Raw genomic sequence first — 25,859 nt, 5'->3', positions numbered from 1 at the left:
CTTATGGTGGTAGCAAAAATCTGCAGAGATTTGAGCAGGAGTTCTCTCGCTGGTTTTGGCGAAATGCCCACTTAAGCCCTGACAACACTTGAGATTTTCAAAAGGGAATTTTCTGTGATTCTAGCACGAAACACACTCAGCTACTCTCACATCTTACTTTGTGTACCACTTTATCAGAAAACAGAGGGCTGGATTTATTACTATTATTAAATGATAGAATTATCATCATCTTAGTTTCATCGTCACTGATTTTTTTTCTTTAAATATTACATTTCAGATGCCAGTAAATAGTCATTGTGATAGTAAGGTTTCTGCTGAAGTTTGCATACCAGAACAACTGTTCTAAACTATCAATTACACATACTGAAAAGTAAATACTAGAACCAGCCCCATCCTTCCTAAATTGATCCCAACCAAATACATTTAAAAATGCACCACATGGTGTCTCGCAGGCTTGTACGATCCAAAAGCAGATAAGTTGGAAATGCAATTTGATTCTGAACCGAATTTTGCTTTAGCATGTGCTGTAGGATAATTGAGTAATTGTTTCAAATCAGAAACCAAGTACAGCGAAAATATAAAAACCACTGACCTTTCTTTGCTAGATTACTGTTGGGTTCATACTTCTCAATCAGCTGTTGAACTTGTTCTTGTTTTAATGGTGGATAAAGGATTTCATTTAATCGTGGATCACGTTGCTTAAAATTTATAAATTCCATCATCTGATCAACAGTAAGGTATGGTTTGCTCTTGGCACCACTAGAGAAAAATTAAAGCAACAGCAAAGCCATTAAAATACATTTCCTATGTTCTGTAACTTCCCAGGGAAACCGAAACAAGATTCAAACTATCATACAACAAAAACGTTGTTCCACTGTGACTCTGGACTAATTTACTTTGCCAGCATGTAACAACAAACATTCTTCATCAAACATCTAGGAGTAAGATTTTTTAAAAGCGTTCAGCATTATTGACATCAATGGGAAGAGTTAGAGCAATGCCAAAAGCTTTTCATTCCTCTGAATTCCTGGAACTAAACAATTTTAAAAAGTAAAAGAGAAAACGATGCGGAATTCAATCCTGAGCTTGCCACAAACACTCTGCTGGCATTCCTGGCCCAACTACTTGGTTTTACTGCTGAATAACAGCAGCCCTGATTTCATTATTCTAGTATTTTACTTCGGGTTTGTTTTTTTTTTTTTATAAACCTGCTAAAAAATGCTAGGCACTCTGCAAAGCAAGCAAAAAGATGCCTATTTAGAGACTTAGTAAAAAGAGCAGAGTTTGGGTACAATTTGTACCCAGATGGAGATCGGGGAAGTCTCCAAGCCAGGAGACACGCTTAGGGTTGTCTACAGCACTCGGGACTGGCCTACTTCTACTCTGTGAGACAGCCATGGAAAGTCCACCCCTGGGTTCAATGGGAGCAAACTAGGCCAAGGCTGCGTTCCTCTAAAACCTTAACCTTAGAGAAGATAAGCACAAAAGGAGTACGCCCATGTCGCAAAGACACATTCACTAATTGCTTTGGTGGTCTTGGGATGTATTTTGGAAATTACTTTGCTTTCGTATTGCTTCGTGTTCTGACTCCATTGATCCGTCTCTGCTGAAACTGGGAAGTACAATGACTTGCTGCAAGGGGTAGAAGCAACACGGGTTATATAGCTTGTAACTGAATGTATGAAACCAGTTGTAGCTGGCTGCTAATTTAATTTCACGGTGTGAATTCATGATGCACAAATCCTGGGGGTGATTATACATATTCTCATGCCTATTGCATGCTGTTATTGCTTATTACTCTTCTTCCTTTACTTTCATGGAAGCCTAAACTATCCTCATCCATACAGAAAAACAAGACCCAGCAGTTCTGCTCCTCTAGGAACAAATTACTTTAAAACTCCGGCCATTAGAAATGGAGGCAAAAGCTTGGGAGAGAAGGAACCCTTGATCCAAGGTTAAATAACAGCCCTGCTTGACACTGAAACCTGTTCTTGGCAATTGCTGCATGCTGCTGTAGTCTAAATAACCTACTTTGCCATCCCCAGCCCAGAAAATCAGTGAAGGGGGGAAAAAAGAAAGAAGGAAAAAAAAAAAAAAAGAGCGTCTTTTCTTACAACTCAGAAAAGATGTGGTCGATCTCAGGCCGAGGGCAAAGGTTGTTTAAGAACACCCTGTACACGTCTGGTGTGAAGTCATCTTGAGGGATTGAATCATTCTGTGAAATGGGGAAAAAAAAAAAAATAGTGAAAGAACGATACAACACTTTTATACGTTCTTTGTAAACAGATCACTCACTACTGCGCTTCTTTTGATTTCCTTCCTGCAACCTCGAGGAGCCCAGGTTTTGCAGAATAATAAATTCCGCTGAATAACAGGGCAGCTTAAAGAGTACATCTTTAAAAAAAAAAAAAACAAATACATCTATTATGTTAGTTTCCATAAGGCAAAGTTATCTCTTTCTCTGAGCACCTGTGAAGAAGAAAGAAAGGACCTCTCCCCATCTAACCCCCTTATCTATAGCATAAATAGGTATATCAATCCCGATGAAGCCTCTGAGCTCACTCCCAGCGGGGTGGCTGGCCAGTGGTCCTGAGCCCACGTGCTTCAGCGAGCAAAATGGCAGTGTTACAGAGGATGAGCACGTCACTCATCTTCCCAAAGCTTTCAAAGAACTGGGGAATGAACTGGGTCACTGAGTCATTATTAATATACTTGTTCTCTGACAGCAGCAGCAATGTTTCCTTTTCCTTCCTGAAGATACATGTTCAAGATACCACGATTCTGGGCAAGACTCATGCAGCATAGTTTTTCCATACATCTTTCTCCTAAACACTCAGTGTAATGCATTTGGCAATCAGATTTCTTTTACAGAAATTGACAAAAATGCTCTCCTATAGAAGAGATACCAGCATTTTTTTTTCTTACATTTTCTAAAATTTAGAACAATTTACATTTAATCCTCCTTCTAGATGACACTTTCATCATCTCCATTATCCCTGCTGGCTTTTCTCTGAAAAAATAGAATTACTGTTTTTAACTGGAGGGAATTACTAGACTGGATAAGGAAAACAGTCCTTTGCAGGAAGCTCAAGAGCCCTCCTCCCACTTGCACGCACTGCCTTCAAGCTCCAGAGTTTTTGCAGAAGACAGCAAGGGCTGCTTCTTTAGCAGGGCTGGGAAGAAATGAAGACCCCAAGGAAGGTGCAAAGCTTTTTTCAGCACAGAACAGTAATGGTGTGCTCACTGGCTTCTGCCTTTGCATCAGTGCACTGAGAAAAGAAAATGGCACAGAAGCTTGTATTTTGTGCAGAGGAAACCTTATAAAGGAACAAGAAAAAGGAAAACACAAAAAACGTGAAATGCAAATACTGAAAATCTAATTTTTGAGTTTTCTCCATGCAAGCTACCTTTATCAAAAGTTATGACACGTGGTCTCTGGGAGCACCATGGGCCCATGTGACGCCCTCCACGGCTCCAAAATAATACCCAAAATCTGATGAACTGGAGGAGGAAAATTGTAACTTGGACACAAAGCTGTTTGCTTTTAAATGCTGTTGAACCTGGTCATCTCAGAAGCAAGCTGCTGATAGAGGAAATCATTGCTTTTATTTATTCTGCCTGTTTAATGCCGTTGCCAAGGGAACCGGAAGCATCGATTCAAGCCTTTGTTAGACGGAAGAAAACTTTTCCATATTTTTCCTGCTTTAGGTTAAAATAAATAAATAAATGAATGCCACAGGCATCACTTTATCTCCTTTCGTCTATGAAACCTGAGGAGGCCCGAGAGGGTTTTGTACTGTGACCATCCCTCAGCGTTTCTGTCCTCAAGCGCAGACTGACCCTGACCCAGCTCATGCTTGGACCGAGCTGGGCTGTTTGGCTGCTCTGCCTGCGTACCCATCTCTAGGCTCCAACGGTCTAAAGTCACCAGCCATTAGACCCTTGTGCCTTCCTTTTTTTGGCAGACTGTGCGAGTGGCTGCAGGGTGAACTGGTTCAAAACTTACCCGGCCAAAACAACCCTGTGCATTTTACCGTGGGATAAGTCGCCAATGGCACAACTGCTAAATCCAGCGCAAGGGTGGATGGAGAAGTTTGAAACCTGAAGTTGGAGGATGGAAATAGCTCCTATCAGCGACAGCTGCCAGTGACGCTGAACTACGTGTGAAACTGCACCCACTACACTTTGATAAATTTGAGCTGCAGGGCTTTCAAGTGAGAGTAGGACTGCTGATACTTGTGTTTTCCTAAAGGCCAGGATTCGTAAAGCTTGTTAATTTTCTTGTTAAAGCTAGCACCCCACTCTCCTCTGTTCCCTCTACCTATAATCCCTATTCAGCAGGGTACCGCTCCTCAGCCAGCACTTCTCCTGAGAGCATTTTAAACATTGATTCTGTAATTACCACAGAATTACAGTCTCCCATTGACCTACTATATTTTTTTCCTTTACAGGGGATTTGAAGGTGCTCAACACCAAACAAAATGTGGGTCTTTTCCAATAACCTGAGATCCAGGCTTTTATTTGCCACTCGGTTCCAATTAAGAAAATATACCTCAGCTTCCCGACATGTATCTCCAAACGCCTGTCTACAAAGAGGATAACCAACACAAGTTTTCAGGCATAAGTACAGAACCTTTTAATAATTAATTATCTCCTACCGGTAACGTAATCGGTGGGCTACAGAACACAAAGACCTAGATGGGAGATGAAAGCCTTGCTGCAAGCATTTGTCACCCCAGGTACAACCTCAGACAACTATATTTGGATTCCAAAAGCCTGCCTGCCGAAAGGGATTAAAATACACTGCCCCTTTCCTCAGCCTGGTCTGAGCCATCCACATTTCAGTGGAACCACCCACACACCTTATGCGCTCATCTCTTTTTTTGAGACCAATGAACAAATCACAAACTTTGTGTACCACATGAGAGCATCCCTCATTTCCAGCTTTGCTGGATATCAGCATTCAATTTTATTCCGCGATTAAGACTCTACTAAATTCAAGCACTGTTGATTTATGATTTGTCTGGTAACCTGCTTGCTTTTATAACATCTGTATCCATTTGGTTATACATTTGGCAGCACAACAGCTAATTCAGATTATTTGCACAGACAGGACTCAATAGCTGGTTGTTTTATTTTAACAGTCAAGCTCACTGGTGCTTCATTGTGAACCTCTACATTAACTGGAAGGCAGAAACCAGTCTTTGCAGCCAAACAGGCAGCTAAAATAAAGCTCTTCAAATTCTATTTAAGGCACCTTTGACTAAAACCAAACCAAACAAAAATACCCAACAATAACAAAGAGCACCCCAAAAGTAGCCAAGATTTAAAAAAAAAAAAAAACAAACAAAAAAACCATAGGGGAATCGGATGCCAAACTCAAAAACTCATTGGCATATTTTAAAACTTCATTTAAACATTTATTTAAACATTCCTCTGCTTTCAGATCTGCTGGATGATGAATGCTGCCGAAAATCAGATCACACAGGGCTTGGTCCTGCAAGACTCTACACATGCCAGGTCCGACCCAGAAATACATAAATAAAAAAATCCACGCTTTGAAAACGTGCTTGACTTGAAGTCCGTGGGTCATCCCACTGCAGTCATGCTCAACTGCTCAGCTGAATCAGGGCTGGAGTGCTCAGCGCTGCAGAGAATCCACCCCTTATTAAGGTCCCTAAATATGAAATAAAGAGTTTATTTTCGGCACTTCAGGGGAGCCTCTCTGGTGCTATTCTTCTACAGCAGGATGATGGCAATTATCCAGGCAACGAGAACTCTTCCTCCTCTTGCACTAAATACAGTGCCTACACATTGTTCCACAAGGTCTCCTGGCAAATACACGCACAGGGAACTTGCTAAAGAGCAGGGCTAGTGGATGCTGAAGTTTGTACTGTCACAGACAAGTCCATGCAGTGATACTATACCCCAGCAGTGTAGCTCAGGCTGCCCTATGCTCAGGTCACTGTGTAAGACAGATGAGGGAATGTCCCAACCTTGAAGCTACGAATCAGGAAGAGTGTGATAAATGCTGACTTGGGATCCTCTTTACCCATGACCGTGAATTTCATTTTGTGTTTTAGGGTCACCCACAGGTTCTGAGAGGTGCAGCAAAACATCATGTGAAACTCATGGCCAACAAGCCCCATATCTTCCTAGAGCAATGAGAGGTATGGAAACTTGGGGAGAAAATCTTGAGAGTGATCTTCACGAGGCATGAATATGAAAAACCAAAAAACCTAAGCTGTTAATGTCCATGAGAGACTTTCATGAATTCTCTGAATAATTTGGTGTGATTTTGTTGAGCAAGATTCCCTGATATTCATGTCTTGCATGTTGCTGGAGTCCAGCGCTCTTCCAAGGCTTTACGGGAACACCATTTGTCCTGCAGTACAATGGGGCAGAAAAGCTGGAAGTTGAAGCTAAGAATTTTACTTGTTCAGATAAACAGGAACACAAAGGAAAAGAGCTGTAGTTGAAGTACTGATTTTCTTCTACTCCATTACCTCTATGAGATTCAGAGTTTCACGCTTCTTAAGCACTTAGCTTCTAAAATATTTTTTCAAAGATGATCAACACAATTTTCTTTGTTGCATGAAGCGTATTTCTCTTGTCCTAACCAAAGAAAGGATCTACTTTATACTATATGAATAATTTTCAAGATGGTATCCCAGCAACAAGTATCCAGCAACGTGTATATAAAATTGGCTCTACTTAAGTAAATAGCAGAAAAAGGTTGCAGTTTCTTTCAAGGACTCCAGTGATGTTTAGATTTTTTTTCAGATATGTAGTAAACAGAAGTAATAAATCAACTGATTTAAAAAGCAGCGCTTCAGAGATTTTTTTGCACATCTTGTCTTGTTTGCTAACAGTTAAATGAAAATCCATCTTTAAAATTATTCTTTCCATGTTTCTAACCTCACAACCTTACTTGAGATAAGATTATTATAATCTTTCACACCTCCTTCACAGACATTCCTTGGAATTTTATGGAATTAAGCTCCCAAACCTAGGAAGGAAGGTCTCATTGGCAAGGGGTATCTGAGGTTTGGCTTGTGAAGATTTTGTCCCATTGCTCTTCTGGAGCTGTAGGAATTGGCTCTATTAAACCATTGGGGAAGCAAACGTTGAGCAAACCTCACAGCACAGAGTTTCCTACAAGAGCAAGGGATCAGGAAATGCAGGCTCTCCTCTGCTAGAGACTGGTTCTGCCCACCTCTTGGGCCTCCGAATGTAGGAATTATCCTGCAAGAAGCTTCTTGGAGGAGAATCTCCAGCTGGGAGGAAAGACTAAGGACATCTTCACTGCAGTGTTAACGAGAATGACCTGCTCAAGCTCATTCCTCTTGAAAAAAGCCTTCTTGAGGGTGAGGTACCATCCTGCAAACGCTCTGGGTTGAGGAGAACTCCTGGATTAGCAGCACACAATGGCTGCATCCCTGCAGCATTAACAGCTTTGACACCATAGCATTTCAACATTTACTCCATGCATCTTTTAGATACGCTACAGTGAGTTTAAATTGTCACTTAACTGAAGCTATAGATTTTTTTTTTTTGTGAGAAGGAAACAGATTACACCATTAGCTACACCTTGAGCTAACACTGCTCTGAAATCATGCCTTGAAAATTGTGCAACAGTCGCCGATTCTTAAAATATTCTCACAGAATTTCTCCAGGACAGGTCACACAACCCCCTGCCCTTTCCTTTAATCCATTCGCATTTCTTCCAGGTGCTCCTGGTCCCTACACAATTTCAAATCAAAGGTACTCAGATTTGGAGATGGGTATCAGAAACTTCTGTGTGGGAAAGACAGACCTGCTGCTGAGGACCTATCCAGCAGCAAAGCCAGCACAGCATCATCAGTCATGAACAAACTGTCCTCAACTCAATAGAGAGTAAACACCGCCAAATACAAACAACACTTTGTAAGGGCCAGGAATAAATTCAGATGCTTACCCTGGAAGATGGAAGATTACAAGCTTCTAACGCGGTCTCTACCCGTTTTCTGTCAGCGGAAAACAAGCGGTATATGCTGCAAAACGAAGACAAAACAGAGGGAACTGGCTTAAAGACATGCCTTGATGGCCCACGTGGCTTAAAGACTGAATATGACTTCCCAGCCTATCACATCTTTAGCTATTTATTTCCATTTGCTGGCTGCTTGGTAACACAAGCGAGTTTAACAGTGCCCACAATGAGTTTAACTCTACCCCACACAAGCCTCTATTACAGTGGACAGTTATTTGACAAAGTCACCACCGCTCTCTTCGTATTACCCCAGCGACATGCAATTTGAATATATTTATTCTCACGACATGTCTCTGAGGTAAAGAAATTAAGCAGGTTTTTTTTTTTTACACAAGTGGAAAGAACAAGGGCAGAGAAGCTAAATGTCTTGCTCAAGATCACAAGGGCAATCTATGCCCAAAGGGTGTTTGAACAGAGACATCCTGAGTATCACTGGCCACTCTTTCCTGCAATATGTGTTATAAACATATGATAAAATTATTATTCTAGACACAGGGGTCACATGTTCATCCCAAACATATATTCACACTCCAAAGTCAGAAGAGACTACATGGTAAGGAAGGGGAACAGAACTTACTTCTTCAGAGGAATACGCCCTTCTGGAGTCACCTGCAGCTTAAGTTTTGTGTAACTGTGGAGAGAAAAGCATCGTGTTTTATTTTTACAGCATTTTCAAGTACCTCTCCACCAACTTTATAGCTCAGTGCTAGTGCTCTGATCACGTGGCAAGTTCCACTCAGCTCTTTTGCTCAATATGAAAACCTGTTTGGATTTCATTAATAAGTAAATACCTTTTCCTTCAACAGTAATGCACCTGTAGTATCAAATACTGTCTGTCTTGCAACATGACATTGCAAATACCATTAATGCACAAATTTATGATCCCCCCCCAAGCTCCTTCTCACCCAGGCTGCCTGTCAGTCTACCAGCAGACTGATTTGTGGCACACAGGCTACACAACTTGACTTGGAAAGATGGCTGTACTCCTCTTCCAGAGGCTGAAATTGCCCCTGGATGTTGCACACCAACATCCTTGCCTCCCTAAGCCCTCCCCATAACACATCTGTGAAGGTTTCTCCATTTGACCCTAAATGTTGTCACTCCTCAGCTGGAAGGAAGTCAAATTGCTGGCAACTGAAACGTCTCCACACCAGCAAGAGTGTCAGTATATTTAGCAGCCCCGGGCAAGCCCAAGACATTTCGAGTATGAAGCAATATAAAAATCACACGCTGAAACCATCCACAGGCAGGCAATTACCCAGCTTTTGAACCGAGTATTTAGAGCATCTCAATATCTCAGGACCTGTGACTTCTCTCACATGCTCATTAAGGCAGCAGGATGAGGACGTAGCTTTCTTTGTCCAAATCCTTCAACATACCGATTCAAAGCACACTGAAACAGGAGTCATCCAGTAGCTTTAATGAGAAGTAGTTAGGCCTACAGCTGCTATCTGATGATCCTCCCAGTATGTGAGGACTACTGGTTACCAGCATAATGTCTACCAGCAGCAGCCTGTGAAAAGCACAACTTTTTGAGTGCTTCGTCTCGTTCACTTGAATATAATTAAAACTATAAATGAGTTTTGCAGTAATATGATCTGGTGAAAAATGTGGCAACACTGAAGTATTTAAGAGGATTTTTTTCTTTTTTGTTAAAAAAAGCTTTTTCAGTTTACCCACTGGCCTACCAAAAGAAGAAGAAACTGCATGGTTCTAATAAACTTTCCTTTTCTTCCCAACTGAAAATGCCATTAGCAACCACTTCAAAAACAAAGTACATACTAATATCCCTAACTAGGACAGGAACATTTTCACAAATCCTTGTCTCCTCCTATGCATCTTCTGGAAACTGAAGTCTCATGTGCTACCGTGTCACCAAACAAAAATATTATCCCCTCTGCCCCATCTCCCAGTACTAAGCTAGAGTAAAAAGAAAAAAATCACAGCAGTTAGTAAAAAAGGTTTCTTTTATTTTGCCTTCTATTTTTTGAAACTTTTTGAGTACATTCTGGTCACATTTAATGTTTTCCTCTACAGCCAAGAAAGCTAGAAATAAAAGAAAAGGGTGGGTGGGTGGGGGGTAGAGCAGAGAATTCTGAACTTCAGTTAAAGCAAACTAAAAATGTGTGTCTGAGGAACAGTCAGCCCTCACCAATACTTGCCACCTTTCTTCCTCCCAAATTCTTTGCTACACATGGGACACTATTTTTTTCCCCTGCAGCCATTATCCACCCATCTAAGAAAACCAAGCATGTTATTCCTGTTCAGAAGCTTGCTAGGAAATACTCCCATCGGCAGCAGCTGAATGAACTCATTTCAGTAGTGCAGGGTTGACTCCAAGAACAACAAACGCTGGACATAACGCTGACCCAAGGTTTCCACAATGCAGTCCCCTTTGCTCATTACTGCACTGGTCAGTATTTCAGTACTAACGTACTCCAGCATCCATTTTTGCACCCCAACACAAAAATTTTTATTAACCACCCCGCCTCCCAAGTTAACCCTATTTTTCTCATCTGACCAAACCACAGGAAAGCTGCTCAAGCTGTTTATTACTGCACTTCCAACGCTGCAAGGGACTGAATGCCACAAAGGAAAAAACTTAATTCTGCTCTAATGCAATTTGCTTTTCTATTTCAACAAAAGGGTTCTGATAGGACTGCAACCAACCCTTTGCTTAGTACAGTAATTATAATGGGGAAATATTTTTAATCTTCAAAGTTAAAGATTTCTTAAGTGACTCTGATTTGGCATCTGTGCAGAGGACCCTGGAAACCTTACAGTTCCCAAGTGATTTATTAATTAGTGGAAAAAGAAAAAGACACAGGAATGCCATGCTTGCCTGCTACTGAATCTACGCAATGTGTCCAGTGACTTCCTCTTTAATTAGTATTGCTTGAACAACCACTGAAAAATGGCTCCAAATAAGACTGGCTCTACTATGCTGTGTGATAACATGTTCCTCCTTTGAATCTGATACGATTCAAAGGTGCCCATTAGGTACAGCCACAGCCCTCCCCATGACAGACCTGTCAGCAAAGTCTGCTGGCCACCAAATCTCTGCTCTTGCTCTCACGCCTGGCTCTGCTCAGGTTAGCACAGTGCTTTCTCCACTATCAACATGCAGAGCCAAAAGGAAATGTTAAATGTTTCCATCCATTTAGGATTTTGTTTGCCTAACATATCATTGCTGTCCCAACACAGCATTATCAGACACAAAGCTGTAGTTCCTGCAATGTCCAACCTTCAAAGTTTCTTCAAGAATTTCTGTTGACTTCAGCTGCACCACAACGAACACTATGAGAAGGAAACCCCCCCTGCCCCGCTCCTTCCCAGAACAGGCACCTATGAATATGTACACGGGATTAAAGTTAAGCAGTCGGGAACCTTCTGACTAAACATGGGTGCATCTAATGAAATTAGGCATGCACAGCCTTAGAAGGTCCAGAAAAAGGATGCGTTAACTTGATTCTTGGATGGAGGCAAGTTTTAGGAACCTAAGCCCCAGCTTGGTATTTAGCTGGACCGAGCCTCTCTCTGTGAGCAGAAATTAAAAGGTGTTTCAGGGAGACACAAAGCTGAATTTAACCAGCCAACTCGTAGGCTGGGGAGGGTCTCCCTCCTCTTTTAGAACTCCAAAAGGCCAGCCAGTACCTCAGTTCATTACCATCACTATCTGGTAGGCTTTGCCATGCTGTTCTCAACGCTATCACTCACGCAAAACTCCCTCAGCACGTGCACTTATTATCCAGTTGAGAATCGCTCATCTCAGGTTTACTTCTCTTTTCTTTCGGAGGTGTGTTTTTACACCCCAAAGGTTCTCGTAAACAGCTTTTCTATTTCGTTGAAAGCAACTCAGAATCTGCAAGCTGCACAAAGCAATCTAGATGAATGGATTCACAGCTTCCCTCTGAATCACGTGAAAACCAGAGAGATTAGACTGAGGAAAATGGACTTCTTGCATTTCTCATTTCTTGATTAATAACAGAAAAAAGGGAAAATAAACCAGAAGCAAGTCAGTCCAGAATATTCCTTCATTTTAAATGGAGAGCTTCCGACTACAGCTGAAGCTGCTACTTTGGTATAGAAGAGAAAGATGGCATTTAATTCTGTTTTTTGCTACGACTTAGTAGTTTGCAAGAAGAACGCTAACAAGATTTTTGTTTAAATGACGTTTAGATAACAGGCTTTTTAAAACCATGAGAAAGGACAGCCTGTGTTTACAGAAGTGACAACTCATCAAAGCAGAAACAATAGATGACAATGTGACTAACAAGCAAAGAGGAAAATGACGCAGAGAAAAGAGCAACACCCACAGCATTAAATACAACGGCCACTTACGCTTTTTCCAGAAACGCGTCCCTTGACATGTTCTGTGCCAACAAATTTGTTGCCAAACTGAACACTTCATCTGACCATTCCTATAGAGAGAAAATTTGATTAAATGAGGCTTAGTTTAGATGTTTACTTACACAACGCAAAATATTTTTGAAAATTATATTGTTAGTAAAAAGTGCCTAATTAAAGTCTGAACTTGATTTTTCCAATTACAGCTTACTTCCTCATCTGTGAGACCCAATTTTCTCATGCTGCAAAAAAAAATGAAGACTGTTATAATTTTTTTTTCAAAGATATCTTATTCCACTGAATTGAAACAAAAAAATCATATGGATAAATGTCTGATGCAAAACACATTCAAGTTCCTGGAAGATGTGCAATAAATTCCCCAGAAAAATGCATTTTCTTGTGTGTTGGATACTGTTCTGGTTGACACACTAAGGATTAAAAAAAGAGCCTCTATACCACCATTCTTATAAAATGAAGCTGAAATGGGCTTAAATCCCTCTGAAGACAGACAGACCTCACACGGTGGGATCCAGACCATACAATAGCAAGCCTCTTGCTTCCATGTCCCCTCTTGCAAGAGCTCGTTGTGAGAGCCTCTGCATCACTCTCGCTACAGATCATGAAGTAATTCAGATAACAAATATCATGCCTTATCTTTTATGGTGGATACCGAATTAAGAACTCTAAGTACTGACTCTATCTAAGACCTTACCAGCCAACATAAGAAAAGCTTAAAAAAACCCAAACCAGCAGAAATATATAGGAATAAATTTAAATTATTCTGATATACAAGGAAGAAGATGCAACTCCAAATAGAAAAGCTCCTCGTCCCCCTACTATACATCCTTACACTGTGGTCCTACCCCTCACTAAATTATTTTTCCCTCTTGCTCCCCTGATGTAGGGAAGAAATGCCCTCCAGTTGTTCATGGGAAACCTCCCATCTCTGCCTGCAGGCACCGCTCTTCCCATGGCTCTCCCTACTTTTCCTCTATTTTCCTGACTTATTTTTCTCATTTTTATGCATGTTGCTGAAGTCCTTCCCTTAGGTCTCCGACCCTTCCCGGGTTCCCAGCAAGCCTGATCCATGACTATAATCTGAACTTTAGACTCTCACTGCTTGTCCTGTCGCTCTCCTCCCTTGCGGGTGTCTCTTGCAGCTTTTCATCGACAACTTCAGCGCATTTTTCCTTGCTAACTTGGTGCTTATTTGCAGTCTTTAATTGCAAACCTTTTTAATCACAACTGCGGTTTTGGATTGGCTTTGTTTCACCCCTTTAAAAGAAAGGGATGTAAATAAACAATGCCTTTGCAAACAATGTGATTTTTTTTTTTTGTACTTGATGAAGTTTTCTTTGAAACTAAAATTGAGTTTCCTTTCATATCAGTCCAGATCCAAAATTCCCATTGCCACACGGCCTCTCAGATGCATACTCTTTGGGAGGTATTCCCTCTCCTCGGCTCTTCTTTTTCTTGAGGAAAAAAACAAAAAAAGGGGGATTTCATTCTGACAAAAATTGGTAATGATGAAAAGTATCATTGACTTCCAATGAAATAAACATTGCTATGTCACTTCAGAGCTTATGAGCTTGTTTTACCTAAAAAGCCTCAGGTTTCCGTGTGACTAGGCAATTGATTTGAGAGAGGTTCGGGAGTTACAATTTTTTCTATTTTTTTTAACGTACTAAGGTTTTTTGCCCCTAAAGTTATCAGATCTTGTTCCTGAAACCGGTCTCGCACAGTCGCTCCCAACAAGGAAGAGATAAGACAACCTACGTGCCTACTGTTATATAGGCCTTTGATATCCTTCAGCTATCAGATCCTTAAGTCCACCCCATCTACAACCTCACCCCTAAGCAGCTGAGACAACACATCTCCCTGTCACTGGTATTTCTGGCAGAGAAACCTTCCTCCCTGAGACACAGACTTCTTGTTCTGGAGGCAAACCACTGTTGCTGAGACAGTCCCCCCCTTCACCTCTCGTGACCACTTCCATTTTTCTTCTTTACTTGTTTTTCCTTCTTAGGTCTGATCTGAAAAAACCAGGGGTGTGAGAAAGAACAAAAGAAGGAGTCGGGTTCGTTAGCAACACCACTGCTTTGCTGTGACTCTTGGAACAGAAAGCGTATTAAGTGCATCTTTTTTTTCTTCTTGGCAACTCATTTTTCCAGGCTCAAAATAGGCTCATCTTGTAAACACTGCTTTGTTTAGGTACTAATAGTAGCAGTTAAAACTCCTCCCTGTGACACTGACGGCTGCAGAGATTAATGACAACACAAAATATTATTTAGAAATTGAAAATACGTTGGCTTTTAACAGATCTTGATAGACTTTATTTTGATCTCACTGGTTCTGCTGGGCTTAAAACTGAAGTATTTTGTAGAAAACAGAAGTAGGGCACTTCAGGAGTATCCCACACCCCAGCTCTTCCTTCTCTTTGTCCAAGTGCTTGTTGACAGGAATGTAAGGGGAACTCAATTATTATGTGCCTGTCACAAGCATTATTTATATAAACAGTCTTGCCACGTTCCTTTGCTAGCTCTTCCTGGCTCTTCAAAGCGATCACATCGCTCTTGCCAAATGTTCTAAGGGCTACCTGCAGGCTGAGCCATTTCTAACGATGCAGGTGCCAAGTCAACAAGTCACAAACAATACTTGCTCATTGCCTCTCCCATTTTAGGGTCTTCATTCCAGCCACCACAGAGCCACAGCCAAAAAACTAAGATCAGGAAATATGCCAAGGATCACATCATCTTTCCAGTCACTGGTCTGAACCCTCAGCAGGAGGGGAAACAACAGCCCTGAGCACAGACCCGAAGAAATAAAGGAGATGCTTCGGACTGACTTTGATGGGCTTGCATCAAGCTGTGAGCCAAGATGCGTCTCGCCACTTTAGCTACCAAATGGCTCCGTTTCCCTGGTTTTGCTGCATGGCAGAGAGTACAGCCCATACTCTAATTCCATGCATGATGCACTCTGCAGCCTTCTTTACCAACAGCAGCGATTCCAGAAGGCAGCGCTCGGTGAGAGCGCTCCGCGGGGCAGAAAGCTGTTATGTGTAGAAAGAAAACAGCCTACTGCGGAAAGGTTATAACAGCCTCCGAATCACCGCAGTAGCTGCAGACTACTGTACAGATGCAATACAAAAGGAAAATATAAATCTAGGCATTTTGAAATAGGACTGTACTAGTGCCAACAAACTGTTTGCAGACTGGAAGCCTCTGATCCCGTTCGGTAGTGGAAGAACCCAGCCTTCCAACATTCAACTCCAAGCAAGTCACATTCATCATGATAAGAGCTCCCTGAACTCAATCTCCTCTTGGCTATGTCCTGCTACACTAATTCACATTTATATCATTCCTGTGAACTTTACTAACAAATTATTTAGCTGTTCTGTGCTTTGGCAGGTAGCGTATAAGCAGCGGTTCATTTGGAAATCTGTTGCTCAGTGAAGTAATTTCTCTCCTCTATTACATGCATCAGGATACATACCGTAAGACATTTATCTCAACAGAAGAGATGAGACTCTTTTCATAAGAAAAGACAGCACACATTCTTGAAAACACTTCCTTCAAATCAGAACTGACTACATGTGAAGGCAATGTTTCTCGCACATTTTTTTTTGGTGGGAGGTTAACAAAGCAAGCTGCTGAAATTCTACACTTTCGGCATCCTCATGAATTTTATTTTAAAAAATGTATCAGATGGACATGAATTTATACAGTTTGTTTTACTATTTTATTATACCGATCAAGCTCTTAAATATGCCTAAGAAGCTGGAAAAATAAAGATGTATGCTGGAAAGCATAGTACAGCACAACTAGTGAATCGTCTTTGACTGCATCATTTTACTTATTGAGGAATTAATCAGCTCTTAACGATGGATCTGATCCAAAGCTCATCAAACTGAGGAGAAACAGATTTCCTTGAGCTCTGGATAGGGGTCTGTATGGCCAGGATGGACCGGTATGGTGAGAACAGAGTTGGTATGAGACACAAAAGAGAGCGAGACGAAAGAGATGGGGAAGATGGGATGTTCACTTTTGAAGTTACTAGATTTGGGAAGAGAATGAAATACTATAGGGGAGACACAGAGGTTCACAGGTTGTCCTTCTTCACGCTGGGAACGGAGACAGAGAAAAAGAGCATCCTCTCAGAACAGGGTTTGAGAATAAACTTCTTTCTTTATCCTGGCTTCTGCAGCGCTATGTTTGCGGATGCTCACAAATCCTATCCCAAGACATGCACAGGCACACCCGTCTGAAAATAAGCAAGCACTGCATCAGTGCTACTTCTCTTCATCATCAAGACGTGTCTAGCAATCTGCCTTTTAGATCATTACCTAATGAATTTCAAGCTGCATTCTTTGAACAAACCAGCTGCTCAGTGCCCTTCAGCTCATCACTAATGTACTTTAAACATTAGTTACTTTCTCCTGGAGGAATGCACATAAAACAGTACATTGCAACTACATCATCATTTCTAGCTCTTTATTTAGTTCACTTAGAGCAAGTTGAATAGCCCAAGGCTCATATTTTCATAATTTTCCCACAACTTGGCCAGTGGATGTGATGAACAGAGTTTGTAGCAGAACAGGAAGCCTTCTGCAAAGGAAAAAATTATACAGTTACGGGGTTTTCAACTGCCTCACTAAGACTGTTACAGTTTACTTTGCCTTTCTCTTCCAAGGGAGGACTGATCGATACTTGTCATACAACTTGAAAAATAAGGTATCACAAATGAAAGGTTAATCTGAAAAGTATTCATGCACTGAAAAGGGAAAGGTTGGGAGTTTTTCATTGGCACTTGCTCTCCCTGGAACATCAGCGAGAGGAAGGGTCAAAATTTGCATGTGTGACGTTGAAAATGTCTTGTATTTACACGCCTTCTCAGAGCTCCCCGATGTGCTTATTTATAACGACTCCTCTGAGTCATTACATGGGTCCTGGAGACGATAAGGACCAGATTCTGTGGTCTGGCTCATATAGAGTTGGAAAACACGTTAAAGAGAGAAGAATTTTTAGATGCATTCAACAGAGATCAAACTCTGCTCTCATTGAAACAATCAGGATATTTAGCACGATTTCAGGGCAAGCACAGCTAATCTGCAATGCTTTGAAAATCCCATCCCCAAGGCTACAGTGTCTGACTGATAAAACATGAATTTATTTGGTCTACTGCATTTACAAATAACAAGGAAGACTTAGATTCTTAGTCAGATCATAGGAGTTACTCAGGATTTAGAGCAGCCAAGCTTTTCTAAAACATGATTTTATCTACAGTATTTTTAAGGTTCCATTACCAAACAGAAAATGGGCCTAATATACCAATTTCTGCACTGTTTTAGCAAACAGATTATGGTTCACTGATTGCTGGCTAGACAGGAAAGAGAAAAAGAAGGACACACACTTCTGATTTGGGTGATCTTCCCTCTTCCTCGGTAAGGGCTAACAATTTTTGCTGGTAAAGCTTTAGCATACCTTTTCATTTTCCATCATATGCTTAGGTTTTTTTTTCCTGAAGAGTTGTTTCAATCGCTTTCACTTTTGCAGTGCTAAGATTTCTTAACCAGCCCTGTAGAGTATAGCTGTGCGTTTTCAAGTCTGAGGACAGCACTTCCCACTCAGCAGTCCATGGACCGCCACAAACTCATTTTGTTTCTATTCTTTTACATCAAAGAAACAGTGGAAATAGTGTTTTTGCCAAGTTGACCAATCAGCTAATGAAAATTAGCAGAGACAGAAACCTGGCAAGCAAAAATATATCCTCCTAGCTTAAGGCTTTCATCCTATGGCCTTTTTTCACCTGGTCTGACCATCCTTGTTGCCTGTGAGGTGACAAAATAACTCCTTACTGTTGTTAAATAACAGCAGTCTACAGAGAAATTATCTTTTTAACGCAATCTAGTGGACTCGAGGATGCAAACCATATGAAAGCATGTTCTGTGTGTGGTCATCTGGAGGCTGTCATCAGAGTCTACCCATATGAATGGAAGTGGAAAGAGGAGCAGCTTTTGAATGTCAATTTGGAATAGATAAAGCAAAGAGCTCCCACTTCATTTAACACAATTGAGTCATATAGAAATTGGAAGAATAAAAAAAAAAAAAAACCAAAACCACCCCAAAATGTGTACTAATATCAATAGTAATTTGCTTGGCACACATAACTGTGTTTTATGCGGTGTGTTGGACAGAAATGAAGGGACTGTACACCTGCATGGAAAAAATACTTTGCTAAGGTAATGACGTTGACTACACAATTCTTATCAAGAGCTATCAGTAGGCCAAATGCAATGCTTAAAATTGACCTTCGAACATGAACAGAAACATTCATGTAAGTTAAACAAGGTGTCTGATTGCTGACATACTTGAGTATACAAGGTAGAGCTGTTAGATTCCCACTACTCTGATACAGGCCAACCTTAAAAAGTCAACTGTTTACAAACTTTGTTCTCACAGATGATCCATAATTCGCACACACTTAGAACAAGCATAAAAGGGTGATAACTACTAAAAGATATTGATAGGTGTTTGGAGAGTTGCAGTATACATCCTATAGCTGAGTAAAAATTTGTGTGTACCATTATTTTCACAATGCTTATTTGGGCTTTACAAGCAATGTTCTGAAGATGAGCACACGTATCAGCGGCATGAACTTTGTTGAATAAACTCCCTGGAAAAAAAAAAAAAGATTGCGCATTTCTTCTTCGGTACTGAGTGGCACAGCTCCATAATAGAATTGAGGTTCATTTCACAGCAATCTGCACTTTTATCTCATTTATCGGTATCTCAAAACAATACTTTAAAACCATTAATTTTATATGACACAGATGAATGTATACTACCTTTGCTATATCCTCTTGGAATGCCACCAAGTTCAAGTACGATATATTGACCAGGTCTGGACCATAGACAACAGTTATCATTCGGTTTTCCAGTCGACCTCCTAGGTTCCCAGCATCCAGCAGTTCGCGCAGTTTGGGATCCTGCAGGTAAATACATTAGAAAATAGTTAAAAATCTTTTGCAAATACTTATACTAAAAAGAGGTGATTATTTCTGCAAATGCTTCGATTTTGAAAACTTGTGTTATTTTGAACATTTTAAACATGATGGCACTAGGTTCTGATCAGGTTAATTGTTCATTAAAATATTTAAAGTTATTAACCCAGAATAAAAAGAAAATCACTACTGTAAATCCTTCAAAGCCTTTGAGCTGTGTGTTGGTACAGTACAGACTAAAAGCTGTCCAGTTGATGGCTGCACATTCTTATTCTCAGTTATTTTGCCTCAGAAGTTAAGCATACATAAACTGTTTTGCTTGCCAAAATAACACAATCTGTCCAAAGGCTACTAGCCTCAGCAGAGAGATTCTCTATGACTTTAATGGATTTTAGAAAAAGCTCAAGATGAGAAGTTAGTTTGTCCTAAGGAATTAAGAAGACTGTCTGGAATTAACTGTCTTAAACATTATGAAATGAATAATGGAATTTTGATGATGTCCTCCTCTTTCTTCTTCATGTTCAAAAGGTCATGTATTATTTAAGTTATGAGATATATTCCATTTATATTTAGTTTTTTGTGGTTTTTTCAGGTTTATATCCAACATAGAATCATAGAATCGTTCAGGTTGGAAAAGACCTTCAAGATCATTGAGTCCAGCCATTAACCTAGCATTGCCAAGTCCACCACTAGTGCCACATCTACACAGCTTTTAAATACCTCCAGGGATGGTGATTCAACCACTTCCCTGGCCAGCCTGTTCCAATGCTTAATACAGAAATGACTACATAACATTTCTGTGAAGGAAAGATATAGTCAATGATTTTTATCAGCTAATAAGAGCCTGAACCTCAGCTTCATTGGTAGCATAAGCACGCGAGAAAAAATTTCAGGTTATTTTCTAACTCCACTAGTTTCTATTAGGTTGCTGCATTTCCAAGAAATGCACTCAGTGCTTTTCAAACTAAGAAAACCGCTTGGTCCTTGGCCTCAAGATGAAGTTTATAAAGGCAAAGACAGATGAAAAGAAGCCCTGCATGACTGAATTCAATCCTTTGAATAGGGCCAGTATAATTCGAAAGCTTTGGTTTCCTGAAAGGCAAGTTTTTTCAGTCTGGTACAAATACTAAAAAATGGCCAGTAAATAGTATCACTATGGGATCACAGATTCTATGTAGAGATCAAATGATTTCAACACTGACACAAACATATACTGCAGTTAACATTTCATTCTCACATGAACCTTCTTCCCCTACTGTCTGCATATGTTTAGTATTTATGGTACTTCTTAATATTTAATAACTTTTGAATAAGAATCTAAATCTCTACTGACTGATACAAATTAAATTTAGTATAACAGGACAATAAGCTTAAGATGATAAAAAGGGCCATTTTTCATGGATCTTGCAGGAAATCCTGTATCAACAGGACCTCGGTCTAAAGCGCATCTCCTGATTGGTATCATATCTGCTTGTAGGCAATGGAGTTATGCATATGTTCACCAAATACTTCACAAGGTTTAGGAGAGCATTCTGAAGTATGGCATATTAACTGGAAAGAAAGTACAAGGCTGTCTATCATAAAATACTGAGCCTCATTAAATACTGGGTATGATGGCAAGTGTTGCAGGAAAACAGACAGAATAATCCTATTTGAGGGCTCTGTAAAGAAGGAATATGATTGTGCTCTGAGACAAAGACGATTTCATGGGTAAACAAGTTAATGACAGGCTTTCACATAAGAGAAAAACAGAAGAGGGATATAAAAATAGTAGTTGCGTTCCAGAGATGAGGATTTGAAGGAGAAAGACAAAGAAACTGTATAATTTACATCTAGGAGAAAAGCTAGAGAAATGCCCTGAAGATGCTAAGTTAGTGATGGTGTATTACTAGATAGGTTACTTTCTCTTTTATTTACAGGCTGAATGTTACAAAGCTTTGTTTAATTTCTCTGCAAGATGAGAACTCATCTGCTTTTTACTCTCTATTGTTTCAAAGCCAAAATCAGACTGATAAATGCTACCGCTCAAGGGCCTGTCTGGGAAGAGCATCATTCTTTCTGAACTCTAACTGAACAGGATTGTCTATCTGGTTTTATTCTTTCACATATTCGTCATTCTTTTCTTCCTTTCCCTGGCTCAACCTCTTGCTCACAGTTTCACTCTTGGTGATGAACTGCAATCATATCAACAAAAGAAGAAAGAAGATAACCTTTTTCCTTCATATTTATAGTCAGCTATAGGATGTCTCTATGATGGATCACACTCTAGTTAGACTAAGATACGCATTAGCTGTGCATCACAGAATAAAAGAGAAACGTATTTGAAATGGGATGTTTTTTCAAAGCAAATTCATCAAAAGAGACATTATCTGGACTGGCTCAGTAAGGTTTTTAGAAGTGCAGAGTTAAGTGGCCAATCAGGCAACGTGAGTATGAATTTGGTCTTCCAAATCACAGGATTTTTCTCCAGGTTTTAAAGGCAAGAAATTAGACAGACCATCCTCTTTGGGTTGCTGGGTTTGGATGAGTAAAATGTTGAATTCTTCTATTCAGTTTAAAACTTGTCTAACAAAGTTTGAAGCACACAGTCCCTTACAGCAATACATTATCTGGCCGCCATCCAGCGCCTATTAATAAAGGGCATACGCTGTGTATCCTGGGCTATCTCAGTGTAACCTGCAATGTGCTCCACAGACTTAAAAGAGATACTATAAGTTCAGTGAAAGAGAATAATTTTGATACTAACAGGATTCACACCCTTTTTGACCCCTGCCATGGGTGTATTTGTGCTTTAAGGGTAACAGATGCATTTCCACTTGTCAGTGACAACTTAGCCCTTAGCTGATGATCTAGGTCATATTATTTGGTCCTTAGATCTGAAGTTCTCAAACTTAGATACCAAAGCACACCGTCAGCTCTTCACATTCCTCATGAACAGCTCTGCTCCCTTATTACCACACTGAGCTGCAAACACTACGACGGCTATGAGCAAAATATCCTTTACCAAAATCTTGAAGACTATCGAAGCTCTATGAATCAAAGCCCTTTTTAAAATGTCAGCAAGTTTTCCTGTGGAGATGATAGGAAAGCACATGGAAAAAACCCAAGCAGCAAGACCAAATATAGCTTCTTCTATGTAAATCAGATTATTTTGATTTTGATAATTCCATTTTGAGGAATGAGACCGAAAGTCTGCTGCTGTTTGGAGCTGCATTTGATATACTGGCTCATGAGCGGACAGATTGTTTTTTGGCGTAAGCTCTTTGCTAGACTGGGGCCTTATTATGAACATATTGAGCTCTTTAAGAGACGTCCAGAAGGATTATACCTATTGGATATTGATTATTGTCATTTTTTGAACACCCGAGCTACTGAAGCTCTATCACGTCAGGCAACATGCCAATGGGATGCTCAATAAACAGCAGGCTATTGACAATGCCCAGGTAACTCACCAAAGTCCCCTTCGTAGCACAATGATTTAAGTCTGCTTTGATGTTTTCTGACAAAGGAGCATCCTTTCGCCTCTTTTACTCAAGAGGTCTAGGTGTCAGCTTGCTTCTTCCCTTCCACTGCAGTCTAGCAGGAGCTTCAGCTCAAGGACTGGAGCTGCCTGAAGATGTGCCCTGAAACCAGGTCAGGAAAGCCAGTGTTTCTGATGGGACACCTCTGTGGTTAAAGGGCTGACAGTTTCCCAGAGGGAGATGCAAATTGTGAGCAGGCAAATACAGAGGAGGTGACAAGGATGGTATTGGCAGCACAGCTTCAGAATCCATTAAAAATCAGATTAACCATGTCAAATTGAGGCAAGAGTTGGCCAGAGGACTATCTGCTCATTTGGTAAAAAGCCTTCCCTATTTGGTTCTGCTGTCTTGACAAAAATCAATCCGAAACAAAAACAGAAAATAGAAAAAATTAGCCAGAAACATGAAAAAAATAATAAAAGCTTATGGAATTCCTACAACTCTCATGAACAAATGCTGAATAATGATGTTTTGTTAGAAACCAGGATCCTGTAGACAGATGGATAAAAATAGATTTCAATCAGACTTCCAAAACTTTCTCCTGTTGTATTTTCCTTTCGCTGGAAATCATAAAAATAAGTAAACTTAAAGAGGCTGCTCAGCCACATTAATGACAATCTCCGTGAAGACTGCTTTCAGCTGTGGTCGGTGTTATTAAAATGTAGCTCTTAACACTGAAATCCCAATTAGCATGTGCTCTGCACATTACAGTAAATGCCGTAACATCTTTTAATAGTATCTCCAGCTCTTTAAACTTTTTTCTGAAAACTTCCAACACACCATCTGTCTGCGAAAATTTTCTGTTTTTTTTAATACATCGCCATACATATATATAAAAGGTTGCTATGCAGTTCAGTAAAACTTAAACGCTGATTTAAACACACCAAGGGGCAGCAGGTCAGCCAAGGTTTCACCTCAGATGTAATGCACCATTTTTTGTTACTAATGCTTCTCAAAGCTGCAGCACCATCTCTGAGAGCAGCTGTCTCTGATCCCAGACCTACATTAAACAGTAAAAGAATCTGTCCAATGCTAAAGATTTTCCTCGAGGTTTAATAGTTACAGACAATGCAATGGCCAAACTGGGTGATTACCAAAAGACTCAGCCAGAACTTCCGAGTTGCTAGAACAGTTGTGCAATTAAAGTATAGGAAATGTTTTGGTGTTTGAAGACATTAATTTACAATGCAAAAAATCTAAAGGAGTCATTATAGACTACACTACATGTATAGACTACATACAGTGTGTACTATATTATCTCTACAACGTTCACTCCTGTGCATGCAAAATGCCATACGCTCCCTGCCCCCTAACAGCTATCAACTGAAATTATTTTCTCACACATCTCATGCAGTAAAACATTGGTTTTTAAGATGTCAATTAAATACTTGAGTCCTACTGAAGCTATAGGCATAAAAGGGGTCCCAAAGCCTCCAAAAAGTAGATGTCTAAAAAAAAAAAAACAAACCACCAAATCAAACCCACACCAAACCCTATACACAAACTCAGCGTTTATCAGCTATTTTCATTACTTCTGTCAATCTGACTTGCGATTTCCAAATGCTTTCTGTTTCTGGTACTGAATACATGCCATACTCCTTACTTTAAAACACTGTATATAATGAAGCAAAAGTTTCTTTCAGTAAAGCAGGGTTGGACAGAATTATACATTTTGCTGTAGATTTTTAAACTATATTACATAGCTATAAGGGTACTTCAGAATTCCCTAGACTCTATACCATAATCCCAAATTGTTGTATTTGTGTCCTGATAACTTTAGGAGAGATTTGAAACAAAAAAGTTTCATCTCAGTTTCGTGCTCATCAGAGTAAGATTTCCAAGCATTCAAAACCGCATTTGTATTTTTCTAGCTCTTTATGTATCCCAGGAGAGGGGAGATGGGGAGGAAAGAAGTGTAATTAGGTAACTACAGATGCAAAGAATTTTCCAGGAAACACTCAAGTTTGTGCTTAAATTAAACAAAGAACCTTGCTAAAATAGGACCTTACATTGTGACTCTGTCGAAGGCAAAACTCCCACAGATTTTCTTCAAATAGAACAACATCTTATCTTCAGGAATGCCTTATCACAGAGTGTTTATCAACAAAAATGTATATACATACATACATAGAGAGAGAGCGCACATATATTTCATATATTTGACCCAGATTTCAAAATATCAGATCATAACACTTTAAGCACCAGGTAAGTTACTGTTGTAGGGGTAGTATAAATAAGAAACACTTAAGTGCCTCTTGAAGTCAGACCACTTACCCCTATGGCTAGCTAAGGACTTCAGCAGACTTCCCAAGCCCCAGCTCCGCCGAAGTGATCCAACTGAACTCTGCAGTGCAAGCTGCCCAGCACAGAAGACGAGATAAGGGTGGGAATTGCTTTCTAATACTCTGTTGAAATGATTTTGTACCATCTGTGGTAGCTAAAGCACACAGTTCTGGTCTGCAAGACTTCCTGGGTCCACGATGATACTTAAGAGTTGCTTCTTATCTCTGTCTCTGCAGGTTAAGTGTCTCTCTTGTCCAGTCACTCCATCTGCATCTACAGCCAAGCAAGAAGTGAAGCACCTCTCTAGGCATGTATTTCCCCACCTCGGTCAGAGAGGAATAAATTACCCACCTGAGAGTCTGTTCTCCGCCCAGTGAGCACACGAGGTGCAGGTGCAAGCTGTTTATGGGAGATGTCTAACTTCAGGAGGTGAGACAATCCCACAGCAATGTCACACCCCAAACCTCTCCTTGCAAAGGGACCAGCACTCTGCATTGCCTCTTAAGCAGCTCTGAACTGCTGTGGTGCACCAGTGTGACCCTCAGAACCAAAATGCTCTTGCTAACTGGCTTTAATTTACTGTTAACAATCCCGATACAGATTTCAAAGCTGGTTCAAATACCCTTTCTGTCACACATCACCTAGCAACAGTACAGGACTAAGAACTTCCCACCAAGTG

General features: G+C 40.3%; 1 protein-coding gene across 1 annotated transcript in view; it reads right to left on the bottom strand.

Moving 5' to 3' along the window:
• Positions 1–25,859, bottom strand: part of PLCB1 (phospholipase C beta 1) — a 408,615-nt gene that overhangs the window by 140,642 nt on the left and 242,114 nt on the right. Inside the window, exons 4-9 of the mRNA XM_050893175.1 lie at positions 19,221–19,361; positions 12,371–12,450; positions 8,607–8,660; positions 7,958–8,033; positions 2,115–2,215; positions 593–759 (exon numbers count right to left, since the gene is read on the bottom strand). Of these exons, the coding sequence (XP_050749132.1) occupies positions 593–759; positions 2,115–2,215; positions 7,958–8,033; positions 8,607–8,660; positions 12,371–12,450; positions 19,221–19,361 (619 nt within the window). The remainder of the gene's footprint in view (positions 1–592; positions 760–2,114; positions 2,216–7,957; positions 8,034–8,606; positions 8,661–12,370; positions 12,451–19,220; positions 19,362–25,859) is intronic.

This window comes from Gymnogyps californianus, chromosome 3, assembly GCF_018139145.2.
Source record: "Gymnogyps californianus isolate 813 chromosome 3, ASM1813914v2, whole genome shotgun sequence".
In the NCBI taxonomy this organism is placed as follows: domain Eukaryota; kingdom Metazoa; phylum Chordata; class Aves; order Accipitriformes; family Cathartidae; genus Gymnogyps; species Gymnogyps californianus.
The sequence above is the reverse complement of the archived record's forward strand: the minus strand, read 5'-3'. Positions and strand labels throughout refer to the sequence as shown.